This window comes from Peromyscus eremicus, chromosome 12 (genome assembly GCF_949786415.1).
Source record: "Peromyscus eremicus chromosome 12, PerEre_H2_v1, whole genome shotgun sequence".
NCBI classification, from domain to species: Eukaryota; Metazoa; Chordata; class Mammalia; order Rodentia; family Cricetidae; genus Peromyscus; species Peromyscus eremicus.
In genome coordinates this window covers 1,926,602-1,951,708 of record NC_081428.1, presented here as the reverse complement: position 1 = coordinate 1,951,708, position 25,107 = coordinate 1,926,602, and the positions used below count along the sequence as shown (strand labels likewise).

Genomic DNA, 25,107 nt, shown 5'->3' with positions numbered 1-25,107 from the left:
CAAGTCAGAGAGTCAATAAAAATTAGTGAGTGTTATTTTTAGAACCAACTACCCTCATTTTGCTAATGTGACTTTTCTCCCCCACCCTCTTTTATTTTTCAGCATCTAGTTATCAAAATGAAATAAGGTAAGTTGGAAACCTCTTCAGCTTTTTGCCAAAACAAAACCAAGTAACCATGGTAACACTCAAAAGTGGGGTTATAGGGTTTTGGGGTTTATGTTGCCCAGTAGGTACTGAAATCAGACACTCTGGAAAACACATGCCAGTCACAAACTCATAAAGCAACCTTGGGCAAACTGTCTACAGAGGACTTGTTTAGGTTCTCTAAGGAGATGGAGGTTTGCTGAGCACCTGCCATTTGCAACTCTCTCCACAAGAGGACACTGTGCACTGTGACTGTTGGTGGCTGTTGTCCAGCCTGCTTTGAGCCAATGCATCTGCAGAGATCGCACTGGGACTTGAGGCATGTTGCAGGACAGCAAGCCGTGCCAGACAGATGTCTATAAGGCATGCGGCATTGCTCTGGTAGACAAATTAGGCACTGTCTGCAGCTCATCCCAGCACTGAGAAGACAGGAGTGAAAAATTTCTTTCATTCCCACATCATCCAGAGTGTCTGCGAACACTTTTGAGGGAACTAAGTCCAGATTCCAGGACTACATGCTAGCTGGTATGTTCATAGAAATACACATTAGCCAGTGTGTTCCAGGAATACATGGCAGCTGGTGTGTTCACAGGAATACATGCTAGCTGGTATGTTCACAGAAATACACATTAGCCAGTGTGTTCCAGGAATACATGGCAGCTGGTGTGTTCACAGGAATACATGCTAGCTGGTATGTTCACAGAAATACACAGTAGCCAGTGTGTTCCAGGAATACGGTAGCTGGTGTGTTCATAGTAGGCAGTGTGTCCAAAGGAATACATTATAGCTGATGTATTCACAGGAATACATGGTAGCCAGTGTGTTCACAGGAATGCATGGTAGCCAGTGTGTTCACAGGAATACATGGTAGCCAGTGTGTTCACAGGAATACATGATAGCTGATGTATTCACAGGAATACATGGTAGCTAGTGCATTCACATGAATACATGGTAGCTGGTATGTTCACAGGTAGACACAATATCCTGTGTGTTCACAGGTATACATGATAGCCACTGCGAATGTGTGTGGTACTTTCAGAGTCACAGAGTCACCCAGAGTGTTTCAGATGCAGCTGTTTAGCTGAAGGTGTCTGCAACCACATCCAGCAGTCAGTGTTTATTAGATAATATAAAGTTTCTAGGCTCTAAAATTGAAAACCTTTGGGCTATGTACAGTCCTATGAATGGATGTGTAATGGTTGCCAAGCGACAGATTCTTTCCATTCACCCTCTGGCCCTGGTTTAAAAAAAAGAAAAAAGCAGGTTCTGAGAGAGGCAGCTACATTCTGAGACGTCATGCAGAAACAGTCTGGAAACTGCTCTGTGGGTCCTGATGTGAGGTGAGGGAGAGCAAGGAAAAAGATCCTGGTGCATATTCTAGCCTTTCTTTTGACCACGGTTACCAGGGGGTCACAGCCTGGATTCCTCCTCAGCTGAGCATGGCGATTGTTACCACAGCCTTGGTTCTGTTCTCAGAATCTTAGAGGATTTCAAGGCACAGTAAAGCAACCCAGAGTTATTCAGCAAAATGGTAGAGAATAAGAATAGGCACATACAACCACACGGGTAGCCATGACAGCACTAAGACCCGCCCCATCTCAGTTACACTCACACCCACCCCTTAACAGTTGGGTGCTGCTCTGAGCTCTGCACAGGCTTCAGACTCCCTGGTTTCCCACCATGGTTGTATAGGCCTTTTCCATTTTGTGGCTGAGGGTACTGAGGCAGAGAGGTGATATTTCTAACATTCTGCTTATGGAGGAACCGGGGATGTAGACAGGGCAGCTGTTGCCAGGGTCAGGTCCCTCATCTGTGTGCAGCTCCTGGTTTAGAATGGATTGCCTTGTCCTGGGGGCACGATGGTGGCTCACTGCCTGTTCGCATCGCCTGGCCCTTTCCTTCCCATCGCCTGGCCCTTTCCAGCCACTTAAAAGTTTTGCATTAAAATAACCATACCTATTTTTTTTTGAAGATTCAGTACATATTTAGTGTAGAAAAAGAAAAGAAACACCAATAGATCTGAGAAACAATGTCACATGTAGGTCCATGGTCTAGAAGTAGTTAGTTACCCATGTTTGTGTATGCATGTGTGTGTGTGTTCACGTATTGAAGCCGAGTTGTACATGCAGGCATTTTGTACAATCTGGACCCTAACAACTGTTATCTAATAGTGTGGTCTTTTTATCTGACACGATTCTGAAGGGTTTTTCTGCTGACAAATAGCTCTTTGGTTTTCCTTTTTTTTTCAGGTGGTATTTATTTTATTTGTTTTATGAAAGGCGTGCATGTAGTTTTATAATCTGCCTTTTCTGCTTGAAACATGTAAAGAACTATCTACATCAGCAAAATTACAGAAGTTAAAACAATTTTATTATAGGGGCCAGAGAGATGGCTCAGAGGTTAAGAGCTCTGGCTGCTCTTGTACAGGATCTGAATTTAGCACCCCACCAGGCAGCTCATGACCACCTCTAACTCCAGCTGCAGGGTATTGGACACCCCCTTTGCACATCAGCAGTCACGTGTTCATACCCACACGCAGACACATGCATATATACTTAATTTAAAACATCTTTAAACATTTTTGTTAGTATAGATTTGTTTTAAAAAGTGATGGGTTTCAGGACATTTTCATTCACAGTTGGAAGTGGAGGAAAGTGTACACAGCATGGCCGGAGTTCTCAGGTACCTGTGCTATTGCCTCTGCCAAAAATCAGAACTAGCGAGTCGGTAGCCCCAAAAGCTCATCTCAGACTTCCCATCCATCATTGTCTCCTTGCTCCTAAAGGTGGCATCCTTCTGACATCTTTTCCCACATCTTAAGATTAGATCCCCATAGATGAATCATCACACATACTCGTTCAAACATGCCTGCTTTCCAGAGCTTTCTACGGCGAGGCCCATCCACACTGTATCATGTGGATGGAGATATTTTCTGATGACATAATGCTGTGTCCTAGCTCTATGTGGGACTCCTTCTCCTCAGCTTTGTGTGGGGCTGCGGCAGTTTTCAGGTTGTTCCTGTATGAAGGGAATACCGCTCTCTGAGTGTCCTCGTGGGTCCCTGTGGAGAACCCGAGTGCCCATTCTGTTCAGAGTTCTGTGTCATCCCCACAGCAGCAAGGGCCCAGACACATGGTAGGTGTGTGTCCAGGTCTGGACTGTTTTCTCCTGTTGTCTAGAGCATCCCAGTGTCCACTGTCCCCTGCAGTATGTGGAAGCCCTTGTCGATCACATTTTTGTGGACAGCGTAGAAGTCCATTACTCACTTATGTTGGCCCCTTGCATGGGTGGTCTGTGGCTCACCTGTGAGCCATCTCTCAGGCAGACCTTTGCATGTATCAGGATTGTTTCCTTAGCAGATGCTCTTGGGAGTTGAGTATGAACATTTTTCATTCTCTGGCTACCTATCATCCAACTTTGTTTCCCTAAGGAGTCGCACTGATATCTGCTTTATTTTGGGGATCAACCCACTTTTTGCACAAAGGGATACACAGTAAATACTTTGGGTTTTGCCAACCATGAAGTCTTTGGCACAACTACTGAGTTCTGTGATTGTGACATGCAGGCAGCACCAGAAACTGTGATGGTAAGCGGGTGTCCTGAATTTCAGCCACAGATGGTGGAATAGTCCGGCTCAGGGGTCATAGATTACTGACCCTTGATCTACCTAGGGGCTTTTGGGAGTTGAGTCCACACACCTGCCATGATGGGCCCCATCCCTCCCTCTCACTGGCTGGCATGCACCAGTGCACAGGCTCTCTAACTCTGCTGAGCAGAAGCTGTAACTGAAATGGTCTAATTTCAGGAAAACTGCAACCGTGAAGACAAACAAAGCAGATCCTGAGACGAGGTTAAAAAGTGGCAAGGAGAACTATGGGTACAGTTCGGATGAAGCAAGGGCTGCACGTGAGTACCAGGCAGGGCACAGGAAGACCTTCAGAGGAAGATGTGGGTTACCTGGACACCAGCTTCTCAAGCAGAAAAATCTAGGCACTGGGAGCAAGCAATGTTTGGATAATTTTTTTAGGAGAATTTTTAGAGTCAGGAGTAGATTTAGCAGTGAAGCTCTTTCTCTCTGCTTAAAGCTTAAATAGAATGAACATTAAAAAAAAAAAACGTTCAAAGCTTTTACTTCCTTTTAAAATTATGGGATGGCCCTTTAACTTACTGTGGGCAATTTCTTCCAAACTTAACCCAATTCAAGTACAACTGATGCACAGAACTCTGCTCCTGAGCAGTCAGACAGGATGGTTGTTGGAAGGCTAAACTACTTGGAGGAGTCTTTTCACAGAGTCTCATATTCTGTAATCACAATGGGATAGAGACTCTCTGTAGGCAATGTCACAGCAGTAGGATTTGGAAGGATGAAGCGAGAGGGCAGGTGGCATACACCATTCCTTAGCACTAGACGGGCATCTCAGCCATGTGGGTTGGCAAAACAAACCCCAGGGAAAGACCCTCAGCAGGTTGGCCCTTGCTAAGATTGGGGTTCTAGTTTTCAGTATGCCCATTTTTTCACTTCACCCTTGTGCATCCCAAATTCTATGCGCCACATTAAAAAGTTCCACAAAGCATGAGCTGCCATGTTTGAGAAGCCCCCAACTTCTTCCAGGATTTCTTGCTATTGTGTATTCATTGAGTATTTTGAGCATTTTGCAAGTAGCTTGACTGAAATCATGGCTTAAACCCAACCTCTCTGCCCCATCCTCAACATGCCCTGTGTTTATTTTCCTTGGTCAGCTAATGAAGCCATGGGTCTTCATTATGTCTAGATAAGACCAATGTGTGAAGAAAGGAATTGATCTTTATTTCAGTTTTCCTAATTTTTAGCTTCATACATAAGGCATGAAGTTCTAAGCTTATGTAATAGAAAGTGATAAATAGCTGTGTACTCACAGCACTGTTATCTTCCCATCACCCTCAGGGTACTGAGCTGAACAGCCAAGACATGCAGGAAAGGTTCATTTTGGCTCATGGTTTCACAGCTTGGGGCTGTGGTGAACAGAGCATCATGGAGTATTTATTCATGGTGCTAGGAAGCAAAGAGAGAGACAGGAAGAGGCCAGGGGCCCAACATTTTCTATAATGTGTCTTCTCTTTGACCCAACTTCTTCCTACTAGACTCCACCCCTTAAAGGACCCATTTCTTCCCATTAGCCCCAAGTCTTTAGTACATGGGCCTTGAGGGACATTCCAGATCTAAACTGCAGAGATTACATTATGCCAGAACTACATAGGAGCAAATGTGCTTACTTGGCAATCTTAGTTAATTATTAGAATATGCAACAGGGTTTCTTAAAAAAAAGTCATGTATTACATTGAAAAAAATTCTTCTATTGCAGAGATTGCTTCTCTCCCTCCTAAATCTGGTGAAGTCAGCCTTCCGGAACAACGCAGCCATAGCTCTCCTTATCAGGTGATGTAGAACATTTTGGACAATACATATATTTTTGCCATTTAAAAATGCATACCTTGTGATAGGTACATGCTGAGTAGTCATGATGGAAGAAGGGGTCTCTTCTTCACCTCTGTTTCAAACAGACATCCTGTCAGGAATGGGGCAGAGAGAGGAAGTATCTCTTGCTTTCTTATAGCAGTGGCTGTTAAGTCCGTTGATGATTTGGAAGGATGCACTCTGGCTGGGGAAATAGTCACCTGAACCAACCAAGTCATGAGCAATGTGCAATTTGTTGTTTGTTCTCCTTGACAAAGATCTCTAGGACCTGAGTCAGCTTTGCAGTCCCAGCTACCTGGAATCTGCATAATCCTCATCTACAGTGGGACCTTGCGTCTCATGGAAGGATGCTGGGTGATGGGTTTGAAAAGCAGAAGAGTAAATGTGGTTTGCTGTACATGTGAGGTCTATGTCCATGAGGTTGAGAGTGGGAAAGATCCTGTTGAGATTGGAGTTTGGGTGGAGAAGGGAAGAGTCCTTGGTCAAGAATATGGCCAGAACCATTTGGAGGTTGGAGCTGCCATTGACAGAGATTGCTGAGGGAGAGAAGGTTTGGGTACAAAGCGTAGTATTTATGTGGAGTGTTTTTGAGGTCTCCATTAAATGTCATCACAGAGACTCAGTGTGCAGCTGAATACATAAGTCTGTGGTGTTTAATGGACAAGACAGTTAAAACTGTCAACTGGGAACTATGAACACATACATGTATGAGTTGGAGTTAATATTGCAGAAAATAGTTTATATCTGAAATAGTAGGCAAAGCATAACCAACAACCTTCTCTGACCTACACAAGTGAAACTCCTAGAGAGACACACTCCAGGGGATGTCAACCTGGGGCCCCAGTTAGGAGGGCTCTTCTTGTCCCTTTCAGAGAAGCTGCCTCTAGATCTCCCAATAACTCACTCAATGGTTTGATCTGTTCAGTGATTGCTGTTGACTTGTGGTGATGGCATCTAGCACACGTGCCTTTGTGATCCCTGATCATTCTTTTTAGATACATGGATTGGCTTAGATTTCCAGGTAGCTCTGGGCTGTGGTTTTCTCCCTCCCTCTGGGATTCAGCTACCTGCGTGCATTCTGCCAGTGTCACAGACCTTCTAGACTTTCAGTGGGTAGGAGACTCTGCCTGATGCTCAGTTAGATAGCTTGGGGACTTAGGCGATGTTGAGGGGGGGACACAGGGAGCCAGCTGAGAAGATACATGGAACTGTGGCACAAATGAAGGTAAGTCTCAGGGACAGATTGCCAGCTCTTAGTACACACTGTAGTCACTCCCTCAGGCGAAGTGGCAGGAAAACAGAGAGGTCAGTTTTTCTCAGGAAAGCAGATCCTTGGCTTGAGGATCTTTGGATGGATCTGGAGCTTTAGAAGTGAGGGAAAGGAGACAGGCTTTCTTTAGAAGCACTGGTCTGGTGACCAAGAGGTGGCAGTTACAGGGAGGAATGGGCAGGCTGTGTGTGTGTGTGTGTGTGTGTGTGTGTGTGTGTGTGTGTGTGTGTGTATGTATTGTATGTCCAGTCCCGGTGGCTCTACATGGGCAGGGTCACAGGCTGATAAGGACGCAGGTGGCTGAGGGGCTCCCTCCCACCCAGCTACCAGCACTGTGTGTAAGCTATACTTCTTGTTGCTGAGACAAGATGCTTGGCAGAAACGATGTAAAGAAGGAACAGTTTCTTTCGGCTCACGTTTGGAGATGCAGTCTGTTACGGTCTCACAGAGCCGAGAGAGATGGGTGTGCCACCTCCTTTCTCCTTTTGAGTCAGTTTGGGACCCCAGCCCACGGGGTGATGCTCCCACATTCAGGGTGGGGCTTCCCTCCTCTGAAGCCCCCCTGGAAGCACCCCCATGGATATGCTCAGAGGTGTGCCTTTCAGGTGATTTCAGATTCGGCCATGTTGGAGAGAAACCATCCCACATAGATACCCCAAGAGCACACTTGAGAAACCCCCACCTCCCCAGCTCCTTTCTGGTTGCCTTTTCTTGTCAAGAGTTTCCTGTAGACAAGCCCAAGTGTTTGCTTAGGAAGAGATCCAATTAGGGTCCACTAGGTAATTTTGTCTGGAATGTATCTGGTGTGAGTGTGGAAAATGGGAATGTCAGTGACTGGACAAGAGAATAGAGAATGGCTTTTCAGAACTCCAAGAGGATGCTTCTTAAAGCTGTGCTGAAAATACACAGGGAGAGAAATTTGAGAGTTTTGGGATACTAACACACATAGCCAGTTAAGTGATCTATTGGTGGAAAAAATAAGGCCCTGGTGGTGAACCTGATGATGATGATGATGATGATGGTGTATGCCATGTTTTCTAAGGGGCTTGCAAAGCTTCAAGGTGAGCTCAGCATTAGCAGAGAGTGTTAAGGTCCTCACAACACCAATCAGATCCCAGTGAGAACTGTCTTTGCCTAGCTAGAAACTTAGTGGAGTTATTAAATGGCTGGTTCTTTCTATTCCCAGTGGGGGGACTTTAGGGAAGGCGTGCCTTGAAGAGGGTAGTCAGGTTCAACCAAAGGATGCCTGTGCAGGTGTGGGCCCCAACACTGCCTCTAGGTGGCCCATTCGGAGACTCTGAGTGTGGATGTGCCATGGGCTGTGCTTTCTGGGAGTCACATTGAGTAGCCAATGAGCTGGAGTGATGCCAGAGGGAAGGGCTGCAGCCAGCTACACAGCTATGCCCTGTGTTTGGTTTGAAGAGGACATAGTCTTTTGTGAGGTCACCTGGACACGTGGAAGTTTCCAGTGTGGCCATAACCATTTCTTACAGTGATGGTCCAGGTGACCCTTAAGCCCAGAGGTTCCTTTGTAGAGCTTTGCGAAGGCCAGGTCCTACATCCCAGTCTAGTCTGGGAGTCTTTAGGGGGTGATGGGCACTGTTCCCAGAGCTCTTGTCTCCTGTAAGGATGTTATATTCTGTGTACCCTCCATCCTCCAGTTTTCTTCCACTCATCCACTCTCCTGGAAAGGTAGGAGAGGTGGCTGAGAGTGTATCCTTCATCTTTTTAGCCTCCCTTCTGCTGCCTTGGTGTGGCTACAATTTGTCACAGGCCACCTCACACTGACATGGGGCATTTCTGTACATGCATGCCCCTTAGGGTCAGTGTTGGCTCCCAGCTCTTCTCCAGCTTGAGATGCTGGCTGATTAGAGTTCAGGGTTATTGACTTCAAGCTGTGCTGCTTTGTAGAAACCCACCCCACCTCCCACTTAGCCTATAGTCTGAAAAGACTGTAGACTAAACTGAGCTCTCTAGCTGTGGGCCAGCCTGTAGCCGGTACTCTTCCTAGCCTGAATTGCTGGAGAACTCACTGGGCCAGATAAGTGGCCTATCCATAGAGACACAGGGTGCCACCAGCAACAGAGGCTCCTGCTTGGTGCTAATAGGCCTTGGAACAGGCAGAGCTTAATTCTGTAAATAATTGCCAAGCAATTGCCAAGCAGGACCTCAGGGCTATGTACAGTGCAGGAAACAGTAGCCTTTGGGGCTATTCAGAGGCTTCCTGTGAATGCGCCAGCTTCTAGTACCTCTGAGCTCTACACACATGAATCTGTATCTCCAGGTTGGTGGGAGCTGCTACATGTGCATCTTCATCCTGGGCCATGTGGCATGATTCTAGTTATGGCCTAGATCTAGCAGTTACCTGTAGCGTGATCCTAATTAGTATAATTCAGTAAAAACTGGAGTCAGATATCCGGGGTGAAAGCTGAAAGATCTGAGAAGCAGAGCAGCAGCCACCAGAGAGTTTTTGTCTCTACGAAATCTCAGACCAAGTGGAGGCTGAGCTCCTGTCTCCACCTACCTTATATTCCTGTCTCCACCTCCTTAGTGCTGGGATTAAAGGCATGTACCACCACTGCCCTGCTCTGTTTCTCTTTTAGACCAGTTCAATCTCATGTAGCCCAGAGTGGCCTTGAACTCCTGATCTTCATGCTTCCTCCTCCCAAGTGCTGGGGTTAAAGGTGTGTGCCACCTCTGCCTGGCCTCTATGGTTAAGTAGTGGCTAGCTCCGCCCTCTGATCTCCAGGCAAGCTTTATTTGTCAGGACACAAACACAATATCACACAACAGTATTAAAGACTTATTTATTCTATGTGTACAAGTGATTTGCCCACATGTACATGTGTTTGTGTGTGTGTGTGTGTGTGTGTGTGTGTGTGTGTGTGTGTGTGTGTATAGTGCCATGAGAGACCAGAAGAGGGCGCCAGGAACCCTGGAAGTGAAACTATGGATGGTTATGAGCCACCATATGGTTGCTAGAAATGGGTCTGCCATGAGAGCAGTACATGCTCTTAGCCACCATGCCATCTCTTCAGCCCCAGGGGGATTTTTCACTTAGGAATATATATCCTGATTCATGCCAGACCCTGATAGAAACTTGGGTTATGTTTCCAAATGCTGGATGCTTGGATTCCTAAGAGTACTTGCTGAATGTGAGTTATGTGTGACACCTGTAGAAACCTGTCTGGTACCCTGATATCTCAGTGCAGCATACCCCAGAAGCACTCCGGTACTTGTGCAAGCCCTTGGGGCTCTTCCAGACTGTCTAGACATGATCAGGCCTAAGAACCGGTGTTTTCAAATGTTCCCTGGATGATCTGCTTGAGGACAATGTTTTTGTAGACACAAGTCTGTTTCTAAGGCAGTGTCCTCTCTGAGTTCCAAGAGGCTGCCTAAACTGTGCCTTGTGTGTCCGCCGTGATGAGCTTCTTACATCACAGAAGAGCTTGAGATGTTTCTGGGGGTGCTGTGATCAACACAGTGCAATGCTCAAACATCTCGCCATCTGCAGCAGCATTTTCTTCCTTCCTTCCTTTCCTCCCTCTCTTCTTTCTTCCTTCCTTCCTTCCTTTCTTTCTTTCTTTCTTTCTTTCTTTCTTTCTTTCTTTCTTTCTTTCTTTCTTTCTTTGTCTCAAGTGTTTTAGATGCATCCTAAGACACACCACATTCAACATGGGTGGAAGAATAAGATTTTAGGCTGCAGAGCCCAGTTCAGGCAGTAAAATGTCTAGGAAAGTTAGAAGGAAAAAAATTATCAAAATGGACACATGCCAGTGTGACCACTGATGGCTCCTGTCACGATGGGGTGTGCGATTAGGGTATGGGACAGGCCATTGATTACTGGATAAGAGCTTGCTGGGTGGTAGAGGGAGCTCAGGTGTAACATGGTCAGCATATCTTAGGACAGAACTCACAAAGATTGATTTTTTTTGCTACGAATCAACCAGCTCATGGGACAAGTGAACTCTTTCTATTTTGGACTAAAACCATAGGCTTTATGAATGTTTTGTACCTAGATGAATATTTAACACAAATGGCCATCCTTCCTTCTTCTCTTCAGGGGCCTTCACTTGCTGTCAGTCAATTTTTCTGGTTGTTTTTAGCAATTCCATCTCTTTACCATTCAGTTTTCGAGGGCATATGAATGTTTCATAACCCTGCTTGTGCCTTGCCCGCTAATCCATTCCTCCTGTTGAGATAAACAGAAATAAACCCATGATAAATTTAGAAAGCGGCAGTGCATTTGTGCAACCCAGCAGCGCAAACAGAAGCAAACAACTGCAAAAACCTCCAGCACTCCCAGCAGAAGGCACCCTCCAGAGAGACCCTGGCGTAGACAGCTCCATCCGCCAAGCAGGCTTCCTTCCTTATTGGGAGCCTGTAAGTGAAAGCCACACAGCAACGTGAGACTATTCCCACTCAAGATCCACAGCGTTCCACTGCAGCTGAATAATTCATCCTGCCCCACTGCATTATTTAAGATGTTTGATACGCTCACTGTGCCCCACAGTCTGAATGGCTACCCTCAGGGCTGGCAGGGAAAATGGGTTGCACATAACTTCTTTGCTTATGAGACAGGGTCTCCCTGTGTGGCTCAGGCTAATTTGAACTCATGATCCTCCTACCTCAGTCTCCCAGGTGCTAGGCTTACAGGTACATGTTAGGGTGGTGCTCACATCTTCCTAGGGTGAAGTCACTGGCCTTGTAGAGGAGCCCAGGTTTGTTTGGAAGGTTTCTGAATGAGAAAGCAGCACCACACAATGCTGCAGGAGACATGGGGGTGGTGAATTTCCAGTCAGCTCTTCTGTCTGGCTTTTGCTCTTTTCTTGAAGACATCCACAAATATCTTATATTTAAAAAGAAAAAAAAAAACCCTATCAGGTAAAGCAAGAACTTCCACAGGGAAATTGGAAAACAAAACAAAACAGGGAGCCTTTGCATCTGTAATCTGGTTTGGTAGAAAGTGGGTCTTGGATTCTTGGAATGAGCTTGCTCTTTGGGCTTGGAAAGCACCCAGAGCATGTGTTGCGGAAGAAAGAGGAGGAGGGTGTGTCTCTATACAGTTGTTCATCTCTGCTCTCTGGTGCTTCTCAGGTGAGCACACTGACCCTTCTGCCTTTGTTACCAGGAACCCAAAACGCGTCAGCCAAGCCCAGCGGGTCATCCACGGGTTTCCTTTGACACCGCCAGCCCTCAGAAGGTCAGAAACGTAACTTTGGTGTAGTAAAGATTCCCCATGGCTGTGCTTTGCACACAGCCATCAAGTTGACACCATCTTCCTCTCCGTCCTGAGACTGGGCCTCAGCTTTGCTGAAGCCTCGGAGTCACCAGAGCTGATGTTCCATAGTGACAGGAGGAATCAGTTTTCATCTAAACTGAAAAGAATTTGATTTTGAAATGTCTCACAGTTTGGATAAATTCCTTAAAGTGACTGAGCAAAACGTGAGGGTCTATCATGGAGATACTCCTCATGGATGACACTCCTGCTTGATACGCCAGTAGAAGGCAGATAGGACTGGATCTGCCACGACCTTCAGAATGTTTTTGTTGTCCTAGGTCGTGGTGATTTGCTATTTATGTGCATTTTATAGGTAGGGGGCATTACTGCGTGGTATCGACAAACCAAGAACATAACATTAGAATCAACTGGACCTCCTTAAGTGGACTGGGCATTCAGAGCTCGGTGGGTTAAATAAAAGGAAATGCAATGCCAAGGTGCGTGTTCAGAAGACAGGCACTCCTGGTTGCTCACCCATGTTTTTGGGTGAATTAGGTGTGGATTCTGCCTGATAGGGGACCAAGCTCAAATTCAGCCAGCATCATGGAAGAACTGGAAAGAGATGCATATTCTTTAATAAACAAAGAGAAAACAAAACATTTGTTGTGTTTTTAATTTACTGTTTGAGAATTTCATAGATGCATACAATGTATTTTGATCCATTCTGTGATCTCAGCACCTCCTCCAACTTCTCCTAGACCCCCAACACCTGTCCCCCAACTTCATGTCCTCTTCTTTTTCAATCAGTGCTACCGTATGCGGATGTCCACTGGAGCATGGACAACCTACCAGGGGCCACACTGTGTAAGAAAAAAAAATGATTTTCCCCTCCCCTAGCAGCTATCCACTGTTGATAGCTCCTCAGTTTATGGGTAGGGGCTTGCCAGCCCCTCCCCCTCTGTCCTAGTTTGGGTTACTGTTGCTGTGATGAAACACTATGACCAGAGGAACTTGGGGAGGAAAGGGTTTATTTGACTTACATTTCACATCACATTTCATCATCAAAAGAAATCAAGATAGGAACTCAAACAGGGCAGGAACCTATAGGCAGGGGCTGATGCAGAAGCCATGGAGGGGTGCTGCTTACTGGCTTGCTCCTCATGGCTTGCTCAGCCTGTTTTCTTATGGAACCTAGGCTCACCAGCCAAGGGATGGCACCACCTGCAATGGGCTGGGTCCCCTCCCATCACTCACTAATTAAGAAAATGCCTTACAGGCTTGCCTACATCCTGATCTTATGGAGGCAGTTTCTTAATGGAGATTTCCTTCTCGTGGATGACTACAGCTTGTGTTAAGTTGACATGAAACTATCCAGCACACCCTCCATGCTGGGATGTTGAGTGGCTTGGTCCTGTGCAGGTAGCCACGGCTGCTGTGAGTTCTTGAATGTGGTGGCCATGTTGTGCCCTGAAGGCGTTGATTTTTACCAGTCTCCCCTGATCTCTGGCTCTTACAGTCTCTCTGCTCTCTCTTCTGTCATGGTTCCTGAGCCTTGGTTGGGGAGGCGATGATACAGATGTCCATTTAGGGCTGTGCACCACACAGTCACTTATTGTCTGCATTTTGTCCTATTGTGAGTCTCTGTGTTAACTGCTTTCCGCTGCATGAGGAAGTGTCTTTGGTGGGCTAAGAGGTGGTGTTGCATTATTGTTATTATTATTATTAATTATTTTATGTGTACATGTTTTTTTTTTGCTTGCATTAATATATGTACAGCAGTATGTACGGTGCCCATATATGTCAGAAGAGGGCATTGGATCCTCTAGAACTGGAGTTAAAGATGGCTGTTAGCTGCCATGTAGATGCTAGGAACTGAACCTGGGTCCTCTGGAAGAACAATCAGTGCTCTGAACCACTGAGTCATTGCTCTAGCTAAGATTTGGGTGGTAATCCAAAGAATCATAGTGTTTAGAAATGAAGTTGTTTCCAAGAAGGAGGTCAGGAGACTTCAGTGCACCAGTGGATCCAACATGGATGTTAGGATCCAAGATGAAATTTCTGCCCTTTCCAAATCCCTTTTATCCCTAGGTTTGCTCCATGAGTGAATTTCACTTCCTGCACCTGGTGCACTCATATTTAACCTAGAGGCATGACCATTGTTATCTCGAGCTCCAAACTGGTTGGTACAGATTTCTCTTGTGGTTAGCAATTAATCCTATATTTAACTATGCTACTGCTAAGGTAGAGTTTGGCTTTTTAGATATGTCAAGACTAATTCCTGTGAAGATTGAACAAATATCTGTTCACCTCAGACAGCGAGCCTGTGACAGACCAAAGAATGGACACCACCAAAGTCCAACTTGGTGAACCGATGAGTTTTGTTGGGGGTCACTTACAGGAGCAGACATCACTCAAACACGGCTGCATCACCCAAGCCCACCTCCGCACAGGGGACAGGTCACTAACCTGGGAACCTGGGGCACGCTGCACAACCTGCAGGCGGCTCAACAGGCTGCAATGTGTCCTTTCCAGGTCCTTCTGTTGGTCCTGTCTGAGAGCGACTCTTAGCAGTCTTACAGCTTATATACTCATGGGAAGGAGGGACCTAGTGAATCTGGTTGGTTTCAGGGACACCTTGGAACTATTTTGAGTTGTTTACTTTCCTGTATTAAAAGCTTCCAAGCAGGATGGAATGTTTCCGTAAACATCCTGTCTTAAGGAGTTTCCTTTGAAAACGGAAGATTTTAATCTTGGAGGAAACTGCTACCCAACCTTAGATTCTCGCAAATTCTGTGAAATTGTTAAATCAAGATGGCATTCCTTGTCTCTCAACACTCCTGCTTGCTACAGAGCCACACAGCACCACTTAAACTTAAGTTATTTAAACTAAATAGGATACAAAATCTTTCCCCTCAATTATACAAGGCCATCTCAGTTGTTCAATAGTTACTTGTGGCCAGTGACTACTGTATATAGACAGATGACAGGTTTTCATTGTTGAAGAAAACTCTGTTGGACTGTACTAGTCTATAGAGAGCTACTTGGGAATGACCTTGACGTGTCATGGGCTCTTTCACACAAACACAATCTGTGTTTTCTTCAGTGTGAAAGCCTGCAGTCAACTGGTTTCTATTTAGGGATTCTGCAAACCCCCAAGGCGGCTCTCAGCTCAACATGGTGTTTTGCTGATGTGGTAAAAGTGTCTTTCACTCTGCAGTGGGGACAGCTGAGGAAGGCTCAGGAGGCTGGGGTGTGAGGAGGCAATCAGCCAATGACATGGACAAGGTTGTTTCTCCAGAACAGAGACGAGGGTCTCTGGTGATGAATACCTGATGAGGCTGCAGATACAGTCAAACAAGCATCCCTCAAAGCCTCGTGCCATCAAATCCTGGCTAGAGAAATGCCCTTGTTTGACTTCCTGACTGGTTTTGAACTTGACTGATCTTACCTGATCTTTCTGGAGCCTTCTCTAGTTGACTTAGAGCAGGACTAAAGTGGTGAGGACAATACTCTGAGGAGAACCAGAAGCATCCCCTCTGCTCTGTGTGGCTCTGACCTCAGAAAATCATCAGGGAGGTGAAAGTTGCATTGCATGTCCCTAGCAATCAGATGGCATCAAAAGCGAATGGGGGCCATGGTGGACAAGAGTCATATTGTCAATATCTTGCCCCTGACACTGAAGTGTTTAGGACACCTTGGAGATGTACAGTCCATCCTGTTTAGAGATGGAAAATCCCCTCTTCTGAGAAACAGAGAAGGAGGAAGGCAGGGGATGATGGTAAGTGAAGGCTCAGGAAGATGGAGGAAGCCAAGGGCCTTGCTTGGAAGGGGCTCTAGAGGCCTTGGAGAAGGCAACCTGAGAAGGCCTGAGAGGACTGACAGGTTAGCAGAGGTGGCTAGACATGCACAGAGCAGGTCCCATAGTTGTGGCCTTAAGTGGGGAGACAAAGCTAAACTATGGGAACCTGTCCTGGACTAGCCTTGGCCAGAAGCCAGATGCCCTGTGAGTTCATTGGTGAGGTGTGTAAGCGAGTCTCTGGGGAGGACGGAGCTGGGTGAGGCAGTGTAAAAAGGGTGTGGATAGACAGGGGGGGATGTTCAGGAAGCAGAAATCAAGAATGGAGAGTGCATTGTGAAGTCAGAAGGAAGTACAGTCTGCCCAGTAGCTCCATGACTCCTCTCACCCCCACCAAGGCTAGGCCACTTACCTGAAGTGTACATGACCAGGGTGCCCTAGGCATGCACCTTCCTTGATTGAGCAGTTCAGGCCCTTCGGTGCCCATGTCCACACCCACAGAACAAGGAGATAGAATGATGAGCCTCAGAGGTCCCTACTCACTGTCACAGAGATCTTCACACACACAGGCAAGCCAGCGCCAGCACCCAGTCTATCCTCACCCAGCGTGGCCCAGTGGTCGGGACACAAGCTGTCTTTTTAAGTGTCCATAGCGTCCCTCATCCAGGCAGCACTCGGGGGCTGTGTTTCTGTAGGTGGCAAATGTTTGATTCCTCCCAGCACAGGCTTGCATCCTTGGACAGTGAGGCCTTGACCGAAGTATCTGTGGTACCTGGTGGACTGAGTCCTAAGCAGCTCCCACTGTCTTTCTCATGCTGTTGGGGGCTTGTGCCACTTCTGAAAACGCAATGGGATGTTGAACACTAGGGCCCTAGACAGATGCATGAGAATTATTGCCTAGCCAGCGACTTCAGGCTAAGAGATTAGAGGTTGATGTCCCGCCTCCTAATACTGGGCTGACACAGCAAAAAAATCCATTAAGGTGCCAGCCAGTTAAGTCTGAGGGGGAGTGCAGCCCAAAGCACGTTGATTTTATTTCTCTCTAGGAAGCTAAAGAATGCATGTGTTTTACAGGATAACTTCATTGGCAGTTGGGTAGCACTTTTCAGTTTCATGGATAATAAAGTCTGAGATAGTTCAACTAATAGAAAAAAATCTAAATAAAAAACCCCTAATTTTAAAAACTGCAGGTGATGGAGGTTTTTTTTTTTCCTCTAACATTTAAAAAAATTGATTCTTTGGGAATTTTATATCATGTACCCCAATCCCATTCATCTTCCAGTTCTTCCATATCCACTCCCTATATCTTTCTCCCCAAAAGATAATAAAAATAAAAATTAAAATGCAAAAATAACCCCACAAAAACCCCAAACAAAAACAAACGAACAAAACCATCTTGCCGACCCCTCTGGGTAATGGCCTGCTCCTCTATCAGTTTCAACCCTCTCTCATACTAATCACAGCTGTCACATGACAGTTCTGCCGAACTTGTACCATTCTGATCCTCCACCCCTCCTCTCTCCCCCGTCTCCATCGCACCTTCGATCATAGTGGCGTCAGAAGCTGTGGTGCCTCATGCAGTACACTCGTTTGTCCAAACAGCTTTGCTTGCAAATGTTCATTGTAGTGAGTCCTTGGCCTGGTTCAAGGCTTCTGGCTTTTGCTACATACAATACTGGACCCTCTCTGAGACTTCTCTTGGATATTCTGCCATGTCCTGAGTCATGGAGATTGGGCAGCTATGGTTCATGTAGGTGGAGCAGTTATTGGGGTGGGTTAATTTAAGGTCCTGGACCTGGGCCTGGGTGGTAGCTGAGATGATCAGCCTGGGTTTCTGCTGTGTGCCACTCCCCAACTCCCCACCCTGACACAGCCAAGGCATCGCTGCTGGCACTTCAGGTCACAGAGGGGTGGAGACCTGCTCTCCTTAGTGCAGCTGCCAGCGAGGGTCGGGGCCTACTCAGCATGGCCCTCAGACTTCAACGTGGCTTCAGGTAACCACTCAGTCTGTGGACATCCACATGGCCTTTGGTGGTAGCACTAGCCATGAACATCAACACAGACTGTGGCTGCCATAAGACCCAGCCATGGCCCTCAGCAGCAGGCATGGCCTAAACAGGTGATGGAGATTTTTCACTCCCTTCCGTTAGGAGCAGCGTAGCAGCCGAAGGCTCCTGCCGTGGGAGTTGCAAGGATGGAAAGTTTTGCTTCCTTCCTGCCTCCTCACAGCTTCATGGCATGTTTGTGTGCATGCAGTTCTGTGTGCTGTATGCATGTGTGTATGTGTGTATCTGTACATGAGTACATATTTGGTAGGTGTGTGAATTGCACATATGTATTTTATGTATTTATATCTACGTATGTGGTATGTATGTGTATACTTGTGTGAACATGAGATTGTACGTGCATATGGCATGTGTGAATTTTTGTGTGTTAGCCTATGTGCTATGTATTCTTGTGTACATATGAGCTCCAGTTCACCATCCTGGCTTTAAGTTCAAATTGTCTTTCTGGCCACCAGTGATAATAGGCCCCTCTCTACACACAGGGATGGCAGCTGGCTAGGGGCTTCTCTTTGCTTCCATTGTAGGTCTTTGTCAGTGACATTTTCCTGTCCCTCTGACATACTTCTTCCACAGTTACTCCCAAGCACTCCCTCCATCCAGTGGTCTTTAATTCCTCTGATAGATTAAAAAAAATACTTTCACTTCTTGTGTGTGAGTGTTTTGCCCGAATGTATGTATGTGCCCCATATGCAAACCCCTGGTACCCTTGAAAGCCTGAGGAGGGTGTTGGAGTCCCTGCCAACAGGGAGTTGTGAGCCACTGTGTGGCTGCAGGAAACAGCCTGGATCCTCTGCAAGAGCAGCAAGTTCTCTCAATGCTGCACCATCTCTCCAGTCCCCTCCCGTAGACTTTTTTCCCCGTCACTTAAGCCATTCTGCCTGCCTGACAGGCGCTCACCTTCCCTGTGCCCTCCCAACTCCTGACGTAAGCGCCTCTGATGTGTTAGTATCACTTTAAGCATCTCCTCCCTAGAGATGGGTTGCTAATGGCATAAATGTGATGCTGGACAATCAATGTCTGTTTTCCTATTCAGTTCCCCTCAGGTGGACAGGCTCCACATCTGCCTGTCCTTGCCTGTTGTGATGCTGCTTACACTGGGGCAGGCACCTTCCACATGGCCAGTTAATGCTCACAAGATCTGCTACAAAAGCTGGGAGGCATGCGAACACCCATTTGCTTCTAGGCAGCAGCTTGGCTGTGCGCGCTCAGAAATGGCCACTTGTACTCCTTGACTTCTTAGCCACCAAAGCCTCTCAAACCAGCGGACAGGCAGGGCTGAGAGTGATCGTTGTGGTACGCTATTGTAGTGTGCGAGCGTCCCTTGTTTGGAGTCAGGAGGCCCACAGAAGCATATTGCAGAGGAAGCTGGGAGAGCAGTGACCAAGCCTGGGGGTATCTTACTCTGTGGCCTGGGGTGTGGTGTTTGAACATCCAAGACGCGTGCTGCTTGGCAGAGGTCTAGCTCATCTCCACATGCACCCAAGATTCCTTGATCTCTCTCTCTCTCTCTCTCTCTCTCTCTCTCTCTCTCTCTCTCTCTCTCTCTCTCCCCTGTGGAGCTGTAACTTTGAGAGCACTTTATGTCCTAGGCAAGAACTTGACCTCTGTGATAAGTCACCTCTTTTTGTCTGTATGTGTGCAGGTCTGTGTGTGTATCCATGCAGGTGCCAATGGATGACTATGGAGGCAAGAGGAGGGCAAGGACGTTAGATCCTCTGGAGCTGGAGATGTAGGAGGCTGTGAGCCGCCCATTATAGGAGCTGGGAACCAAACTCAGGTCCTCCGAAAGAGCAGTAAGTGCATTAATCTCCAAGCCATCTCTCCAGCCCCTTTGCGTTCTTTTTTGATACATAGTCTCACTTTGTTGCTCAGTGGCCTTGAACGCACACAGTAGCCCAGATAGGGCTGGAACTTGTAATCTTCCTGCCCTAGCCTCCCGGAGTAGCCAGGACTGCAAGCTTGTACTGCTAGACCTGACAGATTTCTTGACGATTAATATGTGCTAGGATTCCATGCTACTTGGAAGGAGGTTTCTGATGCCCCACAACACCTGGAAATATCTGCAAAATCTTCCTGTGTCCCCCAAACATTGCAAAGGCAATAAGCCTATTTATAACCGTAAATATCTCACTGCGTTTGTCACAGTGTAAAAGATTTTGAAGTTTCTATGAATGCAATTACATTAAAAACCCGAGCCGGGAGTGGGGTGGGGTGGTGAATTGAGTTTGGCTCTGTTAGGAGCCTCAATCAAGAGCTCTTGGACCCTTGGGTAAACTGCAGCTAACAGCTCTGCCATAGGAGTATCTGAGCTGTGAGCAGGACATGCTGAGACTCCCCGGGATCTACTTGGGACATCTGCTGATGCTAAATGTAGGTCTAGGGGTGCTACTCTCCTATTTGTCTAGATGACGGCTTTTTCCACAGATATTTATACAAACTTTGCTGTGTATTTTCTTTATAAATTCACTCTTCTGTCATCTGTGAACCTAGGGGATTCATCTCTTCTCTATCATTTAAATACTTATGAAGCTATATGCCACATCCTAACATGGGCATCCATCCAATAACTCAAGATCATGAATTTGTATCTGTTAATCTATCAATGGTTCTGATTACTCTTCCCTTGCTCCTGTCACGTGTCAGGAAACACAAAATAGAAAAGATTAAAGAAAAAACAAATGAACCCCTACCCAATCCAAAAATACTTCCAAAAGTTACAGAAATTCATGCCCAACTCCTATAAATATTTTCAAAGTATTTAATATGTGTCTTACGAGACATGTAACATAAGTGCCTGCTGGTGAGATGATCTGTGCTATTTTAGAAAGCGGAGTGGAGCAGCAATAAAATATGTTTCTGTTGTGTGAGTCTGAAAATACTGTAAGTGAAGTTTATATAAAATTTAAAAATTAATAGCTGAGGAGAGAGGAATAGCATCCTCTACAAAATGCTCCTTAAGCCGCCCTGCCTGTGACATTGTGTATGGCATCCTGAGTGCACTGTGCTCAGGAAAGACCACCCATAGGTGCCCACAACCAGGTGATTGGATCTTTGATATAGACTCTTTACTTACACTGGGGTGCAGCCTCTCTGGAACCTCAGAAGCGTCACCCTGATAAAAGCCAAAATGCTTTAGCACCATTGTTCAGTGACCTTCCGTGGAAGCTTCAAGGTTGCCAATAAGCTCTATTTGTCAGAGATTCCTTTGGAACATAAAGACCATTCCTGTCTGTATAGAATTTCCAAGTTTTGGTTTTGTTGGTGTTTTAGGCTTGCCTGTAGTTTATAGTCACATCTCTGAACTTGCATTTAGGGGCCAGCTTAACCTGCAGCTTCTCCAGTCTGTGGACTATAGACTTTTCAAATACCAGCTATAGTTAGCCTGTGTGCAGGCTGGGACTTGTAAAGATATTAATGAAATTTATTAGTGATCCAGAATTGTCACTTGAAGTTAGTTACCTCATCATCCAGTGTCCTGATGACGTGACCCAGCGGTAGCAAAGTTGATGGTGATAACGGTGTGAGTTTCTTCTCCATCAGAGAAGGTGGTTCCAGGAAGTAAGAGCTCAGGGTAGGGGAGGTGAGGCAGGAAAGCTGACATGAGGGCGCTATGTGAGTTATCAACATAGTGCTCAGGGCCAGTAAGTGTTCCTGCTGTAGGTGCCCCAGTGGCACTCAGAATCAAAAAGGGTGGGGTGTTCTTCAAACCCGTTTACCTCTTCAGGATGCACAGGAGCAGGTACAACAGAGACCTGAAAAATGTGAAGTTTCATTCTCTTTCCTGGAACTCCTAATTTGAAGGGAGAGCATGAGCTAGAGTCGGCCATGGTTTAGAATAGCCCTGCAGACTCCCCACATTTCATTTTATCACTCAAATAAACACAGTGACATCTGTCTGAATAGGATCTTGAAATAAATCTGGAATTTATGTCCTCTAAAAGTCTAAAATGCAGAACAGATTAGAGGCAAGACACTGAATAATGGAGAGTCAACTGTGCAAATGTTCAAGTGAGTGTTTTAAGAAGGAGGCTCTTAGCATCCTTACCAAGTAGCACTGTTGTGAGTGGGGTAATGAGACTGAGTGCTCTGGGGAGGTGTGATGGTTCGAATAAGAATGGCCCCTGTAGGGCCGTATAGTTGAATGCTTAGTCATTAGGGAGTGGCGCTACTTAGATGGATTAGGAGATGTGTGGCCTTGTTGGAGGAAGCATGTCATTGGGGTGGGCTTTGTGGTTTCAGTGGCCCAAGCCAGACCCAGCACTCTCTCTTCCTACTGCCTGTGGATCTGCACATAGACTTTCAGCTACTTCTCCAGACAAATGTCCGCCTGCATGCCACCATGCTTCCTGCCATAACAATAATGACTTAAATATTTGAAATTGTAAACAAGCCGCAATTAAGTGTTTTCTTTTATGAAAGTTGTGCGGTCATGGTGTTTCTTCACAGTAATAGAACACTGACTAAGATGGGAGGGTGGAGGGTTTGGCATTGTTTCTACAGGGTACTAAGTTCTTTGGAAAATTCTCTCTTTAGGAATTGCTTACATCTAGGGAGAGATTATGGTAAGACAGGCATTTGAGGTTGGGTATCCCAGGATGCCAAGGCTGACTCCAAGAGGAAACTGTGGGCAAGAGTAGACTAAGGACATTTATTAGGAAGAACACATGTTGTTGGTGGTCTAGAAGGATTTGTCACTGGGTTCTCTGTAGTGTTTAATTAATGAGTAAAGAGAGATAATGTGTGCAATAAAGAATCCAGAGAAGAATGGAGAAATACTTTTTGGGTACTGGTTCTACACTGGATCATTATGGAAGGGAAGGGTTCTGGAGACAATTGAGAAGAAAGACATGAAAAGAAGAGAAAAGGAAAATCCAACATTGGGCAAAGGGTGGTCCCAAACAGTAGACAAGTGGTCTACTAGGGAGCAGGTGAACCAGAATAGAGGAAATGTCATGAAATGTCATGAAAGTGCCTACTCTTGCATCAAATCTTCCTCAGCTCATAGATGATGATCCCTGAGAACCTTCTGAGGGAGTGCTTGCAAGGCCAGACTCTCCCCCGAGTGCTCTGACCTCTCATTACCTATTATGGAACAATGGAAGCAAAACACTGAAGGTAAAAGCCAGCCACTGGTGCTTGAACAGACAGTGGAAATGGGTGTGCAGAGGTGGCTTGAACAGACAGTGGAAATGGGTGTGCAGATGTGGTTTGTTCTCCAAAACCCCCGCAGGGGCTTAACACTTCCAAATCATATGTTAATGGTAGCAAGAGGGTAGAAACTTAATTTCAGTATGGTGGGCTAACACTGGGGTTTTTGGAAAGTTGTTAGATTAGATGAAGTCACTAGATTGAAGCCTCCATGATCCCTGTGGTCACTCTATAAGAAGAGGGAGAAAGCCCACACAGACAGAGAAATACCCATCAGATGTAGTTGAGGCCGGGGCTCACTAGAGCCTGAGTATACTGCCTGGCTTCCAGCCTCCCATGATACTATCAGCTAAATATGCCTGCTTCATTATAAAGCAACCTGCATCAAGTATTTTGTTATGATAACACATGAGTTATTTTTCTCAGAATATCTGACCAGAAACAATTTAAGGAAGAAAGATCTTATGTTGGCTTACACATCTGGGTGATACATTCTATCATGGTTGAGAAGACATGAGCATGGGAATAGGAGGCAGCTGGCCACACTGTATCCTCAGTCAGGAAGCAGAGAGTGAACAAGAAGCGGACCCTAACTATAGACCCTCCAGACCCCACTCCCATGACAAAAGATCCACTTCTGGCAATAAAAACCATTTTTTAAAGATCAACCTTCCCAAACTACATCACCAGCTGAGGACCAAGTATTCAAACATGTGAGCCTGTGGGGACAAGTTCACATCCAAACCATACCTGGTAATGAAAGGTGAATTAAAATATCACATACCATCAGGCCAGATGATGTGACTTCTATTACCCATATTTGCATGGGTTATCCAGAGAAACAAGACCAACAGGTATGTTCTCTATTTCTCCTCTCTTTCTCTCATCTCCCCTTCCCTCTCTCTTTCTTTCTTCTTCTCTATTTAAGAAGTCAACTCAGTCAGGCATGGTGGCACACGCCTTTAATCCCAGTGCTCAGGAGGCAGAGGCAGGCAGCTCTCTGAGTTTGAGGTTATCTTGGTCTGCAGAGCAAGTTTCAGGACAGCCAGGGCTATATAGAGAAACCCTGTCTCAAAACAAAACAAAACAAAACAAACAAACAAACAAAAACAAAAAAAGAAAAAAAGAAAGAAAAGAAGTCAACTCATGGACTGATGGATGCTGAGGAGCCTGAGGTCCACGGCAATCTGAAGACAAGGGTTGCCGAGGGCCTGGCTATGGCCTGTGTTGATTAACCTTGATTGCCAACTTGACTAGATTTCAAATCACCTAGGAGATACTCTGAAGGTCATTTCCAAAGAGATCTAACTGAGGTAGGAAGACCCACCCCAGACATGGGCAGCACCATCCTGTAGGCTGGCGTCTAGGACTGAATAAAAATGGAGGAGAGAACACCAATGTTCACTTCTCTTTGCTCCCTGATGGCAGACACAATGTGACCAGCTGCCTCATGCTGTGGTTATCATGACCTTCCTGCCCATAGTGACCTGTACCCCTAGAAACTGCATAAAAGTTGGGTACAAGCAGTTTGTGTCTGTAATACCAGTTATAGGGATGGGGGGGGGTGTCCCTAGAACTCATAGGTTCAATGAAAAGAATTTGTCTCAAAAAATTAGGCAGAGGGCAATTGAAGAAGACACCTAATGTCACCCCCGACATGTACATACACAGGAATAACACCCCCAAAGAGATGTTTAACATGTAAATAAGCCCTACATTTAATTGAACTGGTTTCTTACTTTTCACACAGAAAACATGTGTCTGACCTCCTTAGACTTAGGATTATTTTTTTTTCTGAAAGCATTATGAATGACTACATGGACCAGAGAGGAGGCTCTCCCTGGAGAGAAGTCCACTGAAGATCTGGCAGCTAGGTCACCGTGGAAAGAAACAGAACCAGCTTTTGTGCTGGTGATTCTGGGGAGTGTAAGCCATACGATGGTTGGTTATAGTGTGGAGGAGGTGTGGTTGGTGGGTCCCGTCTGGTTGGTCCTGATACCTTATCT

General features: G+C 46.0%; 1 protein-coding gene across 3 annotated transcripts in view; it reads left to right on the top strand.

Moving 5' to 3' along the window:
- Positions 1 to 12,738, top strand: part of Igsf5 (immunoglobulin superfamily member 5) — a 39,086-nt gene extending 26,348 nt beyond the window's left edge. For all 3 annotated transcript variants that reach the window (XM_059277081.1, XM_059277079.1, XM_059277080.1), the window contains 4 exons: positions 103 to 127; positions 3,951 to 4,051; positions 5,488 to 5,561; positions 12,002 to 12,738. In XM_059277081.1, coding sequence (XP_059133064.1) covers positions 103 to 127; positions 3,951 to 4,051; positions 5,488 to 5,561; positions 12,002 to 12,097 — 296 coding nt within the window. In that variant the 3' untranslated portion in view covers positions 12,098 to 12,738. The remainder of the gene's footprint in view (positions 1 to 102; positions 128 to 3,950; positions 4,052 to 5,487; positions 5,562 to 12,001) is intronic.
- The last annotated feature ends 12,369 nt before the right edge of the window (positions 12,739 to 25,107 follow it).